Source organism: Oncorhynchus kisutch, unplaced genomic scaffold (genome assembly GCF_002021735.2).
Source record: "Oncorhynchus kisutch isolate 150728-3 unplaced genomic scaffold, Okis_V2 Okis04b-Okis11a_hom, whole genome shotgun sequence".
Classification (NCBI taxonomy): Eukaryota; Metazoa; Chordata; class Actinopteri; order Salmoniformes; family Salmonidae; genus Oncorhynchus; species Oncorhynchus kisutch.
In genome coordinates this window covers 5,294,316-5,308,316 of record NW_022261981.1, presented here as the reverse complement: position 1 = coordinate 5,308,316, position 14,001 = coordinate 5,294,316, and the positions used below count along the sequence as shown (strand labels likewise).

At 41.5% G+C, this 14,001-nt stretch overlaps 1 protein-coding gene across 2 annotated transcripts in view; it reads right to left on the bottom strand.

Moving 5' to 3' along the window:
• LOC116359734 (paired box protein Pax-2a) overlaps nt 1-14,001 on the bottom strand; it is a 73,735-nt gene that overhangs the window by 30,487 nt on the left and 29,247 nt on the right. For both annotated transcript variants that reach the window (XM_031813120.1, XM_031813119.1), the window contains exons 6-7: nt 11,767-11,942; nt 7,664-7,799 (exon numbers count right to left, since the gene is read on the bottom strand). In XM_031813120.1, coding sequence (XP_031668980.1) covers nt 7,664-7,799; nt 11,767-11,942 — 312 coding nt within the window. The remainder of the gene's footprint in view (nt 1-7,663; nt 7,800-11,766; nt 11,943-14,001) is intronic.

The following is a 14,001-nucleotide window of genomic DNA, read 5'->3' as shown; positions in this document are numbered from 1 at the left end:
ATCAGGGATTTGTCCCAGGAGAGCTTGCAGGGAGAGCAGGGTAAAGGAGAAGTTTGTCACCAGGCCACAGAGACATCAGGGATTTGTTCCCAGGAGAGCTTGCAGGAAGAGGAGCAGTTTGTCACCAGGCCACAGAGACATCAGGGATTTGTTCCCAGGAGAGCTTGCAGGGAGAGGAGCAGTTTGTCACCAGGCCACAGAGACATCAGGGATTTGTTCCCAGGAGAGCTTGCGGGAAGAGGAGCAGTTTGTCACCAGGCCACAGAGACATCAGGGATTTGTTCCCAGGAGAGCTTGCGGGAAGAGGAGCAGTTTGTCACCAGGCCACAGAGACATCAGGGATTTGTTCCACGGATGTGTCCAGTGAGCAGCGATGAACAACCAGGGAACGTTCCTCTCTCTCTCTGCCTGTTCCTGATGTGCTGTGGCCTAATAAACACCCTATTCTCTTATTTGTGCACTACATTTGACCAGATAGTGCACTATATAGGGAATAGGGTGCCATCTGGGATCCACTCCAAGTCTTCAGTGTTTATTTCTACTCCACACTAGCAGCACTCAGTTACTCTCTGTCACTCTCTGTCACTCTCTGTCACTCTCTCAGTTAGTCACTCAGTCACTCTCTCAGTCACTCTCAGTCATTCTCTCAGTGCACCAACTGTTCAGATCTGGTGTGAGGTGTTCCACCGACAGCTGTACAGCACTAAGATCCTCTTTGGTCGTAGACGACGGATTAAGGAGGATTTCAGTGCTATGAAGCTTCCAGGAAACTCACCTCTGCTGGTTTTGCCCACTGGCCTTCCTCCTGGAGTGCCTAATCAACATAACATCCACCTATTACAGACAAACGACTCCTCCGGAGCACCTGTTAGGGCTCAGAGAGGAGTGAGGGACGACGAGAAGGTGTGGGGGAGGTGTCATTGACACCTACCAATGCACTCTGGGAGTCTCCCATTGGCAGGCTCAGCAGGGATTCTGGGTAAAGAGTCTCGTGTGCATCCAAAATTGCACAGTATTCCCTGTATAGTGCAATACTTTAGACCAGAGCCCTGTGTATGCCACTAAAGTAGTGCACTATACAGGACATAAGGTGCAATTTGGGATGCAGCCCCTCTCAGTATGCAGCCGGGCGGCCGCTCGGTCAGCTCTGGTCTATAGCCATGTGTAGAACTCCACTTGAAAAGCCCAGGGGACTGGCCTTCAGAAGCCTCAGTAACCTAATCAAGACACCACTGCTACTGGAGTGACTGTTTAGGATCAAGGAAACACAAGCAGATCTAGAAACTGCAGAACAATTAGGTTGTATCTTCACTAATCTCTCCCTCACTTATTTGACTAAACACACAAACAGCTCCACATGGCCTTTCCTTCTCCTATTCATCATGTTTCCCCCCCGTGAAAAAAACAACATCTTATTTGAATTTGAAGCCATTTAAATGAACAGTAATAAGGTTGAGAGGATGGTAGGATACCATCCCTCTCTAAGGACAATCAATCAAATAAATAACTTCCCATATCAACAATATAAATTACCACACCAGTTTTGATTGTCCCCTTCCACATATTCAAGGGAGCTCTTTGGTGGGTGTTTTTTTAAATATTGGGGTAATAGGGACTATTTAGCAGGTAATATGGTATTAATATAGAGGAGAGGAAGAAGAAGACAGTTATAATGGAAGTGGGGCTTTAGCCTCTGCATGAATTTCAATGATGAAGCACAATGCCTTAAATCCCTTTCTTATTGAAGCCGCCTCCCCTGCAGGTACTTCTGAGAGCTCTAATAGAATAGGAAGTAGAGGACACAATAGATTTATATCTCTCTCAAGCCCCTTTCAGGTCACTGTCTACTTCCCAAATGGCAACCTATTCCCTATGTAGTGCACTACTTTCTATGGGTTTTGGTTAAAAAAAAAGTAGTGCACTATATAGGGAATAGGGTGCCATTTGGGATCTAGTCACAGAAAATTCCTACGATCTCTTTAAACTGGCAATGAGCACTTCATGAATCATTCATTTTTAATAGATTATGCAAATTTTTTTAGGGACATAAAATCAACAAGATCAATAACGGCAGTCATTTTAATTGGTGTTAGAAAACATTTTAAGGATAAACATAATCTCCTTACTTCTTTCCCCAGCCCCGTAAAAGCACAATTAATTTGAAATTGGATCTCAGCCTAAATGCAGAAGATAATTGAGTATTTTTTTGTTGCTGTTGCTTGGCTTGGATTCTGTCTTGCTGCGCTGGGCTTATTGTTGGAAAGTAAACTGTAATACTGAGTCATTACAGAGAAGCTTAAAACCTCAAATACCTGAGTAAAATACATTACAATTATTACCACAGTAGAAACAGCCAACAAGGGAAAACCAAGAAGTGGCAGTAGTCAGAAAACGGTCAGAAACAGAAAGTCAATACTTCCACCATTCATCTACAACTATTCACATTTTTAAGTCAAAAATAAATAATCTCACAATCTAAAGAAAAGGTTGATTTAAAACATTATTTAGAGACACATTTTCACTTTCTATTTCATGTTTAATGTATTTCGTTTTTTACATTATAAAACATCGGAGACCTTTCCGTGGGCCTCTAGTCTAAAACAACCACCCAGGTGCAAACGAAGCCCCCTGCCTAACCGTAGTCGAGCCTGACCAGACCCTGCCTTCATACCAGCAGGACAAAGGACAAACACACACCTTCTCTTCTCACGAGGCCTGACTTACAGAGATCTACCTCCCACCACATATTAATGAGAAGGCTCCTTTCTTGTCTCATAAGGCTGCTGTTTGGGTTATCATTTGAGAAGGGGCCCGGCCACTCGTTCCTCGCTCACTGCAGTTTTCAATCATTCTGTCCTCCCACTCCCCCGCGCAGAAACCCTTTGATGACTTGATGCATAATTATATGAATTTTAATAAAAGCTCTGTATATTACTCTTGCGGCCCGACAGTAATCGTAAACTTTCAGTAAACTTAACCTTCTTCTTGGTAATAACCGTGGCAACAATGAAACAATATTTCAATTAGCGAGGCAGTCATTAACTATGACAGAGTGAGCAAGTGAGAGAGAGTGAGAGAGAGAGAGAGAGTGATCTCAGTGTCATGTAGTCAGACAGTAGACAACGCCATGGTGTATTTACAAAAGCAGTAAATTACTCGTCTAGATTTATAAGAACCACAAGGAAATAATAGCTATGTTTCTTGCTAAAAAAACTAACAAAAAACTCCCAAGTCAGGAACCACAACAAGGACAAACCAGCAGCGAGAAACCAGCGTTTATTCTCTCTCCTGCAGAGGGTGGCAATGACTGGTAGAGACCTTGCCAGTTCAGCTCTGTAGTACGCAATCATAGCATTGATGTGCTGACATCAAAGGTCCTTGTCGAACAAAGTGACAAAACAGCTAAGTCCCCCTGTCCTTTTACTGTGGTTGCTTCCCAAATGGCTCCCTATTTGCTTTATAGTGTACTACTTTTGACCAGGACCAATAGCGCACTACATGGGGAATAGGGTGTCATTTGGGACGTGCCCTTTATCACCTGCTAACTCAGCACAATAAGATGAATGACGGCTGCTACTGCTGTAGCTACATGTTTTATCTCATAAAGTAAAGTACCACCTTTCAGTGCAGAGTCAAATCAAACGGATACTACAGTACTACTACCACTACTACTACCACTATTACCACTACTACTACCACTACTACTACTACTATTACTACTCCCACTACTACTACCACTATTACCACTACTACTACTATTACTACTACTACCACTACTACTACCACTATTACCACTACTACTACTACCACTACCATTACCACTACTACTACTATTACTACTACTACTATTACTACTACCACTACTACTACTACTCCCACTACTACTACTACTACTACTACTACTACTACCAGTACTACTACCACTACTATTACCACTACTACTATTACTAATACTATTACTATTACTACTACTACTACTACTACTACTACTACTACTACCAGTACTACTACCACTACTATTACCACTACTACTATTACTAATACTATTATATTACTACTACTACTACTATTACTACTACTACTACCACTATTACCACTACTACTATTACTACTACTACTACTACTACTCCCACTACTACTACTACTACTACTACTACCACTACTACTACTATTACTACTACTACTACTATTACTATTCCTATTACTACTACTACTACTACTACTACTGATACCAATACTAATACCAATACTAATACTAATACTATTACTACTACTACTACTATTACTATTACTATTACTACTACTCCTATTACTACTACTACTACTACTACTACTACTACTACTACTACTACTATTACTAATACTAATACTATTACTATTACTACTACTACTACTAATAATAATAATATTACTACTACTACTACTACTACCTCTACCACTAATACTACTATTATTACTACTACTACTACCACCAATACTACTACTACTACTACCAGTACTACTACCACTACTATTACTACTACTACTATTACTAATACTAATACTATTACTATTACTACTACTACTACTACTACTACTACTATTAATACTACTAATACTAATACTTCTATTACTACTGCTACTGCTATTATTACTACTACTACTCCTTCTACTGCTACTACAACTACTTCTAATACCCCTACTACAACTACTAAAAATACTACTACTACTACTACTACTACTACTGCTACTACTAATACTACTACTACTACTACTACTACTACTACTAATAATAATAATAATAATACTATTACTACTACTAGTACTATTACTACTACTAGTATTACAACTAATAATATTACTATTACTACTCCTACTACTGCTATTACTATTACTACTGCTACTGCTATTACTATTACGACTACTACTACTACTACTACTACTACTACTACTACTACTGATACAAATACTAATACCAATACTAATAATAATACTATTACTACTACTACTACTATTACTATTACTACTACTCCTATTACTACTACTACTACTACTACTACTACCAATATTAATACTATTACTACTACTACTACTATTACTATTACTACTACTCCTATTACTACTACTACTACTACTACTACTACTACTGATACGAATACTAATACCAATACTAATACTAATACTATTACTACTACTATTACTACTGATACGAATACTAATACCAATACTAATACTATTACTACTACTACTACTACTACTGATATTAATACTAATACTATTACTACTACTACTACTACTGATACTAATACTAATACCAATACTAATACTAATACTATTACTACTACTACTACTACTGATACGAATACTAATACCAATACTAATACTAATACTATTACTACTACTATTACTATTACTACTACTCCTATTACTACTACTACTACTACTACTGATACTAATACTAATACCAATACTAATACTAATACTATTACTACTACTACTACTACTACTATTACTATTACTACTACTCCTATTACTACTACTACTACTACTACTACTACTGATACTAATACTAATACCAATACTAATACTAATACTAATACCAATACTAATACCAATATTAATACTAATACTAATACTAATACCAATACTAATACCAATACTAATACTAATACCAATACTAATACCAATACTACTACTATTACTAATACTAATACTAATACCAATACCAATACCAATACTAATACTAATACTACTACTATTACTAATACTAATACTCCTACTAATACTATTACTAATACTAATACTACTACTAATACTATTACTAATACTAATACTAATACTACTACTACTACTAATACTATTACTAATACTAATACTAATACTAATACTAATACTAATACTAATACTAATACTATTACTAATACTACTACTAATACTAATACTAATACTACTACTAATACTAATACTAATACTACTACTACTACTACTACTAATACCAATACCAATACTAATACTAATACTACTACTACTACTAATACTAATACTAATACTAATACTAATACTACTACTAAGAGTATCAAACCAAACGGCATTATAATAATCTGCACACTTCCTGTCATGTTTCTGTTTGGAGATTTGTTTTTATTTTCATGTAAATGAACAGACACCATGTCAATGCATTGCACAACATCATGCTGTTTGTTTCAGTACAACGTTGGCTGTTCTGAACAGAACAGTGGACAAGAACCCATCCCAAAAATGAGACACCCTATTCCCTACATTGTGCACTACTTTTGACCAGAGCCCTATGGACCCTGAGCACTGTGGACCCTGAGCCCTATGAACCCTGGTCACTATGGACCCTGGTCACTGTGGACCCTGAGCACTGTGGACTCTGGTCACTATGGACCCTGAGCCCTATGAACCCTGGTCACTGTGGACCCTGAGCACTGTGGACCCTGGTCACTATGGACCCTGAGCCCTATGAACCCTGGTCACTATGGACCCTGGTTACTATGAACCCTGAGCCCTATGGACCCTGGTCACTATGGACCCTGAGCCCTATGGACCCTGAGCCCTATGGACCCTGGTTACTATGGACCCTGGTCACTATGGACCCTGGTCACTATGGACCCTGGTCACTATGAACCCTGAGCCCTATGGACCCTGGTTACTATGGACCCTGGTCACTATGGACCCTGAGCCCTATGAACCCTGGTCACTATGGACCCTGGTTACTATGGACCCTGGTCACTATGGACCCTGGTTACTATGAACCCTGAGCCCTATGGACCCTGAGCCCTATGAACCCTGGTCACTATGGACCCTGGTCACTATGGACCCTGGTCACTGTGGACCCTGGTCACTATGAACCCTGAGCCCTATGGACCCTGAGCCCTATGAACCCTGGTTACTATGAACCCTGGTCACTATGAACCCTGGTTACTATGAACCCTAAGCCCTATGAACCCTGGTTACTATGAACCCTGAGCCCTATGAACCCTGGTTACTATGGACCCTGAGCCTTATGAACCATGGTCACTATGGACCCTGAGCCCTATGGACCCTGAGCCCTATGAACCTTGAGCCCTATGAACCCTGAGCCCTATGGATCCTGAGCCATATGGACCCTGGACACTATGGACCCTGAGCCCTATGGACCCTGAGCCCTATGAACCCTGGTCACTATGGACCCTGGTCACTATGGACCCTGGTCACTATGGACCCTGAGCCCTATGGACCCTGAGCCCTATGGACCCTGGTCACTATTTTCTCCTGGTCAAAAGCAGTGCACTAGAAAAGGGAGCCATTTGTGAAACAGACCAATAATCCCCTTCGCTGAAGCTGTGGTTTGGCCTGTCCTGGCTGGGAAGGGTGATGGCAGGTAGACTGTACTAGGGCCTTAGGCACAGTGTGATGCATCTTAGAGTAGGAGTACAGATCTAGGATCAGGTCTCCCCTTGGCCATGTAATCATATTCATTGTGATCTAAAAGGCTATAAACTAATCCTAGATCAGCTCTCCTCCTCTGAGACACACAGCCAAAAGCCACGTTAAAAAAAAAATTTGTATGTGTTGCCACAAACGTGGAATCGAACCCACAATTCTGGGACTCATGTTGCAAGCATCATGCTCTACCAACTGATCCACACAGACAGGACCAGTGTTTGGCTCTGTGTCTTACCTACAGAGTAGCTCTGCGTCACAGAGACACTGGGGCCCAGGTTCTGGTTACTGCTGGAGGACAGGCTGGGTTTGACCTCGCCGTCCAGACCAGGATTCAGGGAGGACAGGGAGTGGGAGTGGGAGTACTCGTTAGCCTGCAAAAAGACACGTTCATCATTACACAACCATAGAAATGAAAAGAAAAGGCCCCACCTCTCCCTGCTGTGGGCTTCATTCCACCAATGTTTCATCTATCATCTAAAGAGCCTTCATTAAACAGGGTTACTCAAAAACACAAAATTAGCTACCAAAACCATGCTTACAGAGTCAAATACTGTCTCTCCGTGAATCTTAGGGTGTCTATTTGTGAGTGTGTGTGTGTGGGGTGTGGGTGTGTGTGTGTGTGTGGGGTGTGGGTGTGTGTGTGGGTGGGGTGTGGGTGTGTGTGTGTGTACGTTAATGTAAGTGTGTGCATGCGTATGTGTGTGTGTGTGTGTGTGTGTGTGTGTGTGTGTGTGTGTGTGTGTGTGTGTGTGTGTGTGTGTGTGTGTGTGTGTGTGTGTGTGTGTGTGTCCACTATTTTCAAGCTGCAGCAGCGGTGAGGGTGGGAGTTCAAGCATATCATTAATGTATTTTTGGTTTTGTCTGAGAGGAAGTGGGATCTAGAAAAGCCGAATGAAAAGCCAAGCCGTCATCTGGTCCTTTGTGCTTGACTGCAGCCAGGAGTCCTGATCAGCCAAGGGAGAAAACAGCTCTGCTTGGTTACCACGCCACTGTCCCCAATGCTACCCTATTCCCTATTACAGCGCACTGCTTTGGACCAGAAGTAGCGTACTGCACAGGGTATAAGATTACATTTGGGATGCACACAGACACGCCATGTGGCCCTGGTTCACAACAGGACACTATTCACCTTTTGGCTTTTTAAAATTTTGAGAAAAAAAAAGAAATTCTTCTCCACAACTCTTTAACGTTTCATTGGTTCATCATCAGTGACCTATAACCTATAAATAGGTTGTCATATACTGTAAGTGACATTGCTCCGTGTTACCATGTACAAAATGAATATCAAATTGAAAGAAATTGTAAAAAAAATCTCCATTCCATTTATATATGTTTTGTCATAGTGAGAAAAGGATTTTATATCGACCGTGATGTATTTTCTATGTATTTCGTTTGGACTCCAATACATTACTATAGAGACACTTTGTTTACCCACAGATAGGATTTCCTTTGTATGGTGGTGGATAGTTTGAGACAGTCATGGCAGATGTTAGTGTGTGTTTTATAATGAGATCAGACTTCCGGGAGACTGTGTGTTGACAATGTTTGTCCCCCCCCCCCAAAAAAAAAAATCCCAGTGTGTGTCTGAGTGGCTCGCTGGGCTGCGGTCCCAAAGGGGACGCCTGTGAGCCTGTGACCCCACTCTTGTCTGCTTCTATCCCAGATAAAGTCTAATTGTCTGCTACAACTGTTCACGGGGACAATGTCGGATGTTTTCCTGTATTCTGGAAGGCTTTAGACGTTAAACAGGCGTTTTATCATGCAGATAAAGGATGGGCTCGAAGACGGGGGAGATGGAGGAAGAAAAAAATAAACAAAAGAAAAGATAGATTTGAAAAGGATGACCAAATGGCTAGCAGAAGTGTGGGAGGGGTGAATCTATTTAGTTCTGCATCTCCAGAATGGTGTTTTTAATAGCCTTCCAACCAGCACCCAGACCCCGGCTAATAGGGACACATTGACCAATGAGGAGAAAGGGGAACGACGACAAGTGAAAGAGAGATCCATGAAAGGAGAAAATCCTCTGATTAATACTTTATTCAATTAAAACAGATGTTTCTGTTCCAGTCACATCTTTTACATTACTGATCTACTGGTCTCTTTTCCATTACTGATCTACTGGTCTCTTTTACATTACTGATCTACTGGTCTCTTTTCCATTACTGATCTACTGGTCTCTTTTACATTACTGATCTACTGGTCTCTTTTACATTACTGATCTACTGGTCTCTTTTCCATTACTGTTCTACTGGTCTCTTTTATATTACTGTTCTACTGGTCTCTTTTCCATTACTGTTCTACTGGTCTCTTTTCCATTACTGTTCTACTGGTCTCTTTTCCATTATTGTTCCACTGGTCTCTTTTCCATTATTGTTCTACTGGTCTCTTTTACATTATTGTTCTACTGGTCTCTTTTCCATTATTGTTCTACTGGTCTCTTTTCCATTACTGGTCTTACTGGTCTCTTTTCCATTACTGTTCTACTGGTCTCTTTTATATTACTGGTCTACTGGTCTCTTTTCCATTACTAATCTACTGGTCTCTTTTTCATTACTGGTCTACTGGTCTCTTTTCCATTACTGATCTACTGGTCTCTTTTCCATTACTGATCTACTGGTCTCCTTTTCCATTACTGATCTACTGGTCTCCTTTTCCATTACTGATCTACTGGTCTCTTTTCCATTACTGATCTACTGGTCTCTTTTCCATTACTGTTCTACTGGTCTCTTTTCCATTACTGATCTACTGGTCTCCTTTTCCATTACTGATCTACTGGTCTCCTTTTCCATTACTGATCTACTGGTCTCTTTTCCATTATTGTTCTACTGGTCTCTTTTCCATTACTGATCTACTGGTCTCCTTTTCCATTACTGATCTACTGGTCTCTTTTCCATTACTGATCTACTGGTCTCCTTTTCCATTACTGATCTACTGGTCTCTTTTCCATTACTGATCTACTGGTCTCCTTTTCCATTACTGATCTACTGGTCTCCTTTTCCATTACTGATCTACTGGTCTCCTTTTCTTTTGAACCCCGCCTCCTTTCCCTCTCTTCTTCTTCTTTAATACTCTCTCTGAAGCTCTCTGTGATTGCAAGTCATTTCCAATTCGTTTTGGTATTGATCTTCCAGTAGAAATCAGTTTGGTAATTAGCTCCAAATTAGGCTCTCTTCTGGAGGTGAGTCCTGTCCTACTGATTTATTACCTACGTAATTCGCCGCGATCGTAGAGAGAAATTAAAATGAACTCAATTAGGCCCATTGCTTTAGCTTCTTTTATGGGTCTCCTCCCTTAAAAACTTGTAGTTTTATACGGGTACAAATTAATAGTCTCTTGTTGTTTAATAGTATATTGAAGGTAAATAAAGGCTATCCATTGTAATAAGCCTAAGAGAGGTTTTAATAAGAAGAAAGGTAGTAAGTCAACATGTAAGGGTGTAGTTATTGTGGTTTCTTCTGGGTGGGGGGGGGGGGGGGGGTGGTGACAGAAGGAGTCTTCATTTGGTAAATGAGGATGGATAGATGGTGGGTGTTTGTGGTGTTGACATCAAAAGCAAGACACATTAGAATATCCTATATATACACCACCAGATGTGTGGAAATAAATCAAGAAAGCCCCTTTTGCTATGTTTACAATTGATAAAATAAAACAAAACATTTCCATGATAAATCTGACAGCTGAACTCGGCTTCATACACTGTTTCAATAATAAGGTTTTTGAAGAAGGACACGGAATTATAACAGAAATAACAGGTGCAGAAGGAGAAACACAGAGTCAGATAACACAACGGCAGAAATAGAGAAAAATAGAGATATTGATTAATTGCATGTTGCCTTTCTGTTATTCTCAATTATAGGGGATCCAAAGAATGTGGTGTTTTTTCATCCTAAGATCGATACGACGTGGGAGTTTTCCCTGAAATCCCTACAGCATTTTACATGCTGTTTTCTAATACACTGGAATGACTGTTTTACCAGCCTATACATTTGTAGGGCATTTTATTTTGAGAGCTGCGTGGAGCAGGTATATATATATATATATATATATATATATTGCTCAGATGGCGTGCTCCTTCGGGGCCCTCTGGGCCAACTGAATAAAATAGCAGAATCTCTCAGCACGAAAAAGTAAATAAAAATATGTTGAGTTTCAGAGAAAACTACGTTTGGAGCAGCAACGACAATTATAAAATAAAATAAACAAACAGAAAAACAACAACAACAACAACATCATGGAGGTACAGTTGGAGGAAACTTGTATGGAATGAAAGTGTTGCCGTGGTGCAATACAGGTGTATTTGATGCTGTTGACGGTGACAAACAACAAGACGTAACTAACCTGTTCTGGTTTGATGTGCTCCGAGGTCGGGAAGACGTCGGGGTACGACGGGCGCTCAAAGACCCGGTCCAAAGCTTCCAGCTGCTGCTGAGTGAAAGCATCGGCCCGCAGGTGCTTCCGTAAACTGTCCACACTAACCTGAGAATCAGTGTTTGGGCCAGACCCATCTGAACCATCTACAAGAAGAGAGAGCAACAACACTAGAGTCTAATCAGGAAGCCCCTGGAAGGTAGGAAGCTGACTGACTGAAGCCCCTGTAAGGTAGGAAGCTGGCTGTCACTGAAGCCCCTGGAAGGTAGGAAGCTGGCTATCACTGAAGCCCCTGTAAGGTAGGAAGCTGGCTGTCACTGAAGCCCCTGTAAGGTAGGAAGCTGGCTGACTGAAGCCCCTGTAAGGTAGGAAGCTGGCTGACTGAAGCCCCTGTAAGGTAGGAAGCTGGCTGTCACTGAAGCCCCTGTAAGGTAGGAAGCTGGCTGACTGAAGCCCCTGTAAGGTAGGAAGCTGGCTATCACTGAAGCCCCTGTAAGGTAGGAAGCTGGTTGTCTGAAGCCCCTATAAGGTAGGAAGCTGGCTATCACTGAAGTCCCTGTAAGGTAGGAAACTGGTTGTCTGAAGCCCCTGTAAGGTAGGAAGCTGGCTATCACTGAAGTCCCTGTAAGGTAGGAAGCTGGCTGTCACTGAAGCCCCTGTAAGGTAGGAAGCTGGCTGACTGAAGCCCCTGTAAGGTAGGGCGCTGGCTATCACTGAAGTCCCTGTAAGGTAAGAAGCTGGCTATCACTGAAGTCCCTGTAATGTAAGAAGCTGGCTATCACTGAAGTCCCTGTAATGTAAGAAGCTGGCTATCACTGAAGTCCCTGTAATGTAAGAAGCTGGCTATCACTGAAGTCCCTGTAATGTAAGAAGCTGGCTATCACTGAAGTCCCTGTAATGTAAGAAGCTGGCTATCACTGAAGTCCCTGTAATGTAAGAAGCTGGCTATCACTGAAGTCCCTGTAATGTAAGAAGCTGGCTATCACTGAAGTCCCTGTAATGTAAGAAGCTGGCTATCACTGAAGTCCCTGTAATGTAAGAAGCTGGCTATCACTGAAGTCCCTGTAATGTAAGAAGCTGGCTATCACTGAAGTCCCTGTAATGTAAGAAGCTGGCTGAAGCCCCTGTGGCTTTTTGTTTATATCATTACTGTGTGTTACTGGTAACTTTGGATAAGAGTACTCAGTTCTTGAGTTGGGCCTCAAATGTTCCACCACCTCTTATAGAATATTGGCTTTAAAATATTATGACAACCAGCACACGCAAGTGTTTTACTGTATCGTTTACACGCGTGTACACCCACTGTATCCTGTACCGTTTACACGCCTGTACACCCACTGTATAATGCATTGTTTATACCTGTGTAGCACTTCAACCACTACTACTCAATTATAAAGAGCAGATTCAGTCAGTCATAGATTCAGTCAGGGTAGATTCAATCAGGGTAGATTCAGTCAGGGTAGATTCAGTCAGGGCAGATTCAGTCAGGGTAGATTCAGTCAGGGCAGATTCAGTCATGGTAGATTCAGTCAGGGTAGATTCAGTCAGGGTTGATTCAGTCAGGGTAGATTCAGTCAGGGTTGATTCAGTCAGGGTAGATTCAGTCAGGGCAGATTCAGTCATGGTAGATTCAGTCAGGGTTGATTCAGTCAGGATAGATTCAGTCAGGGCAGATTCAGTCATGGTAGATTCAGTCAGGGTAGATTCTAAACGGGTCATATTAATGCTGCTAGCGGTGAGCCACTGAGTGCAGTCTTTCTTCACAGACAGTAGAGGAAACTACCACGACCACACACAGTATTAGCCAGCATCATGATGTGAAAGCCCCTGTGGTAATTGATGGATTACCATCAGTGCAAATATATACTTGTTGTAGTGGTGGAGCCCGTGTATTTTAATGAACGCTGTAGCTACAGTACTGCAGTGGCTTTTTCATTCCATGTTCATTCCAGGCTCCAGGGGTTTCCCTCCTTCTTCTCTCCTTTCTCAATTTCCCTTTTGCACAGTTTAATACTGCTTTCATTTTCAGTAGAGTGGCAGAGTAGCAGTGTTTCATTTGGGTAGCTAACACCGCTGTGACCGCAGACAGACACGACAGACAGAGAGAGAGAGAGAGAGAGAGAGAGAGAGAGAGAGAGAGAGAGAGAGAGAGAGAGAGAGATGCTGTGAATGAATAAATAGTGCAGTCTAGTTCAATCACCTCCC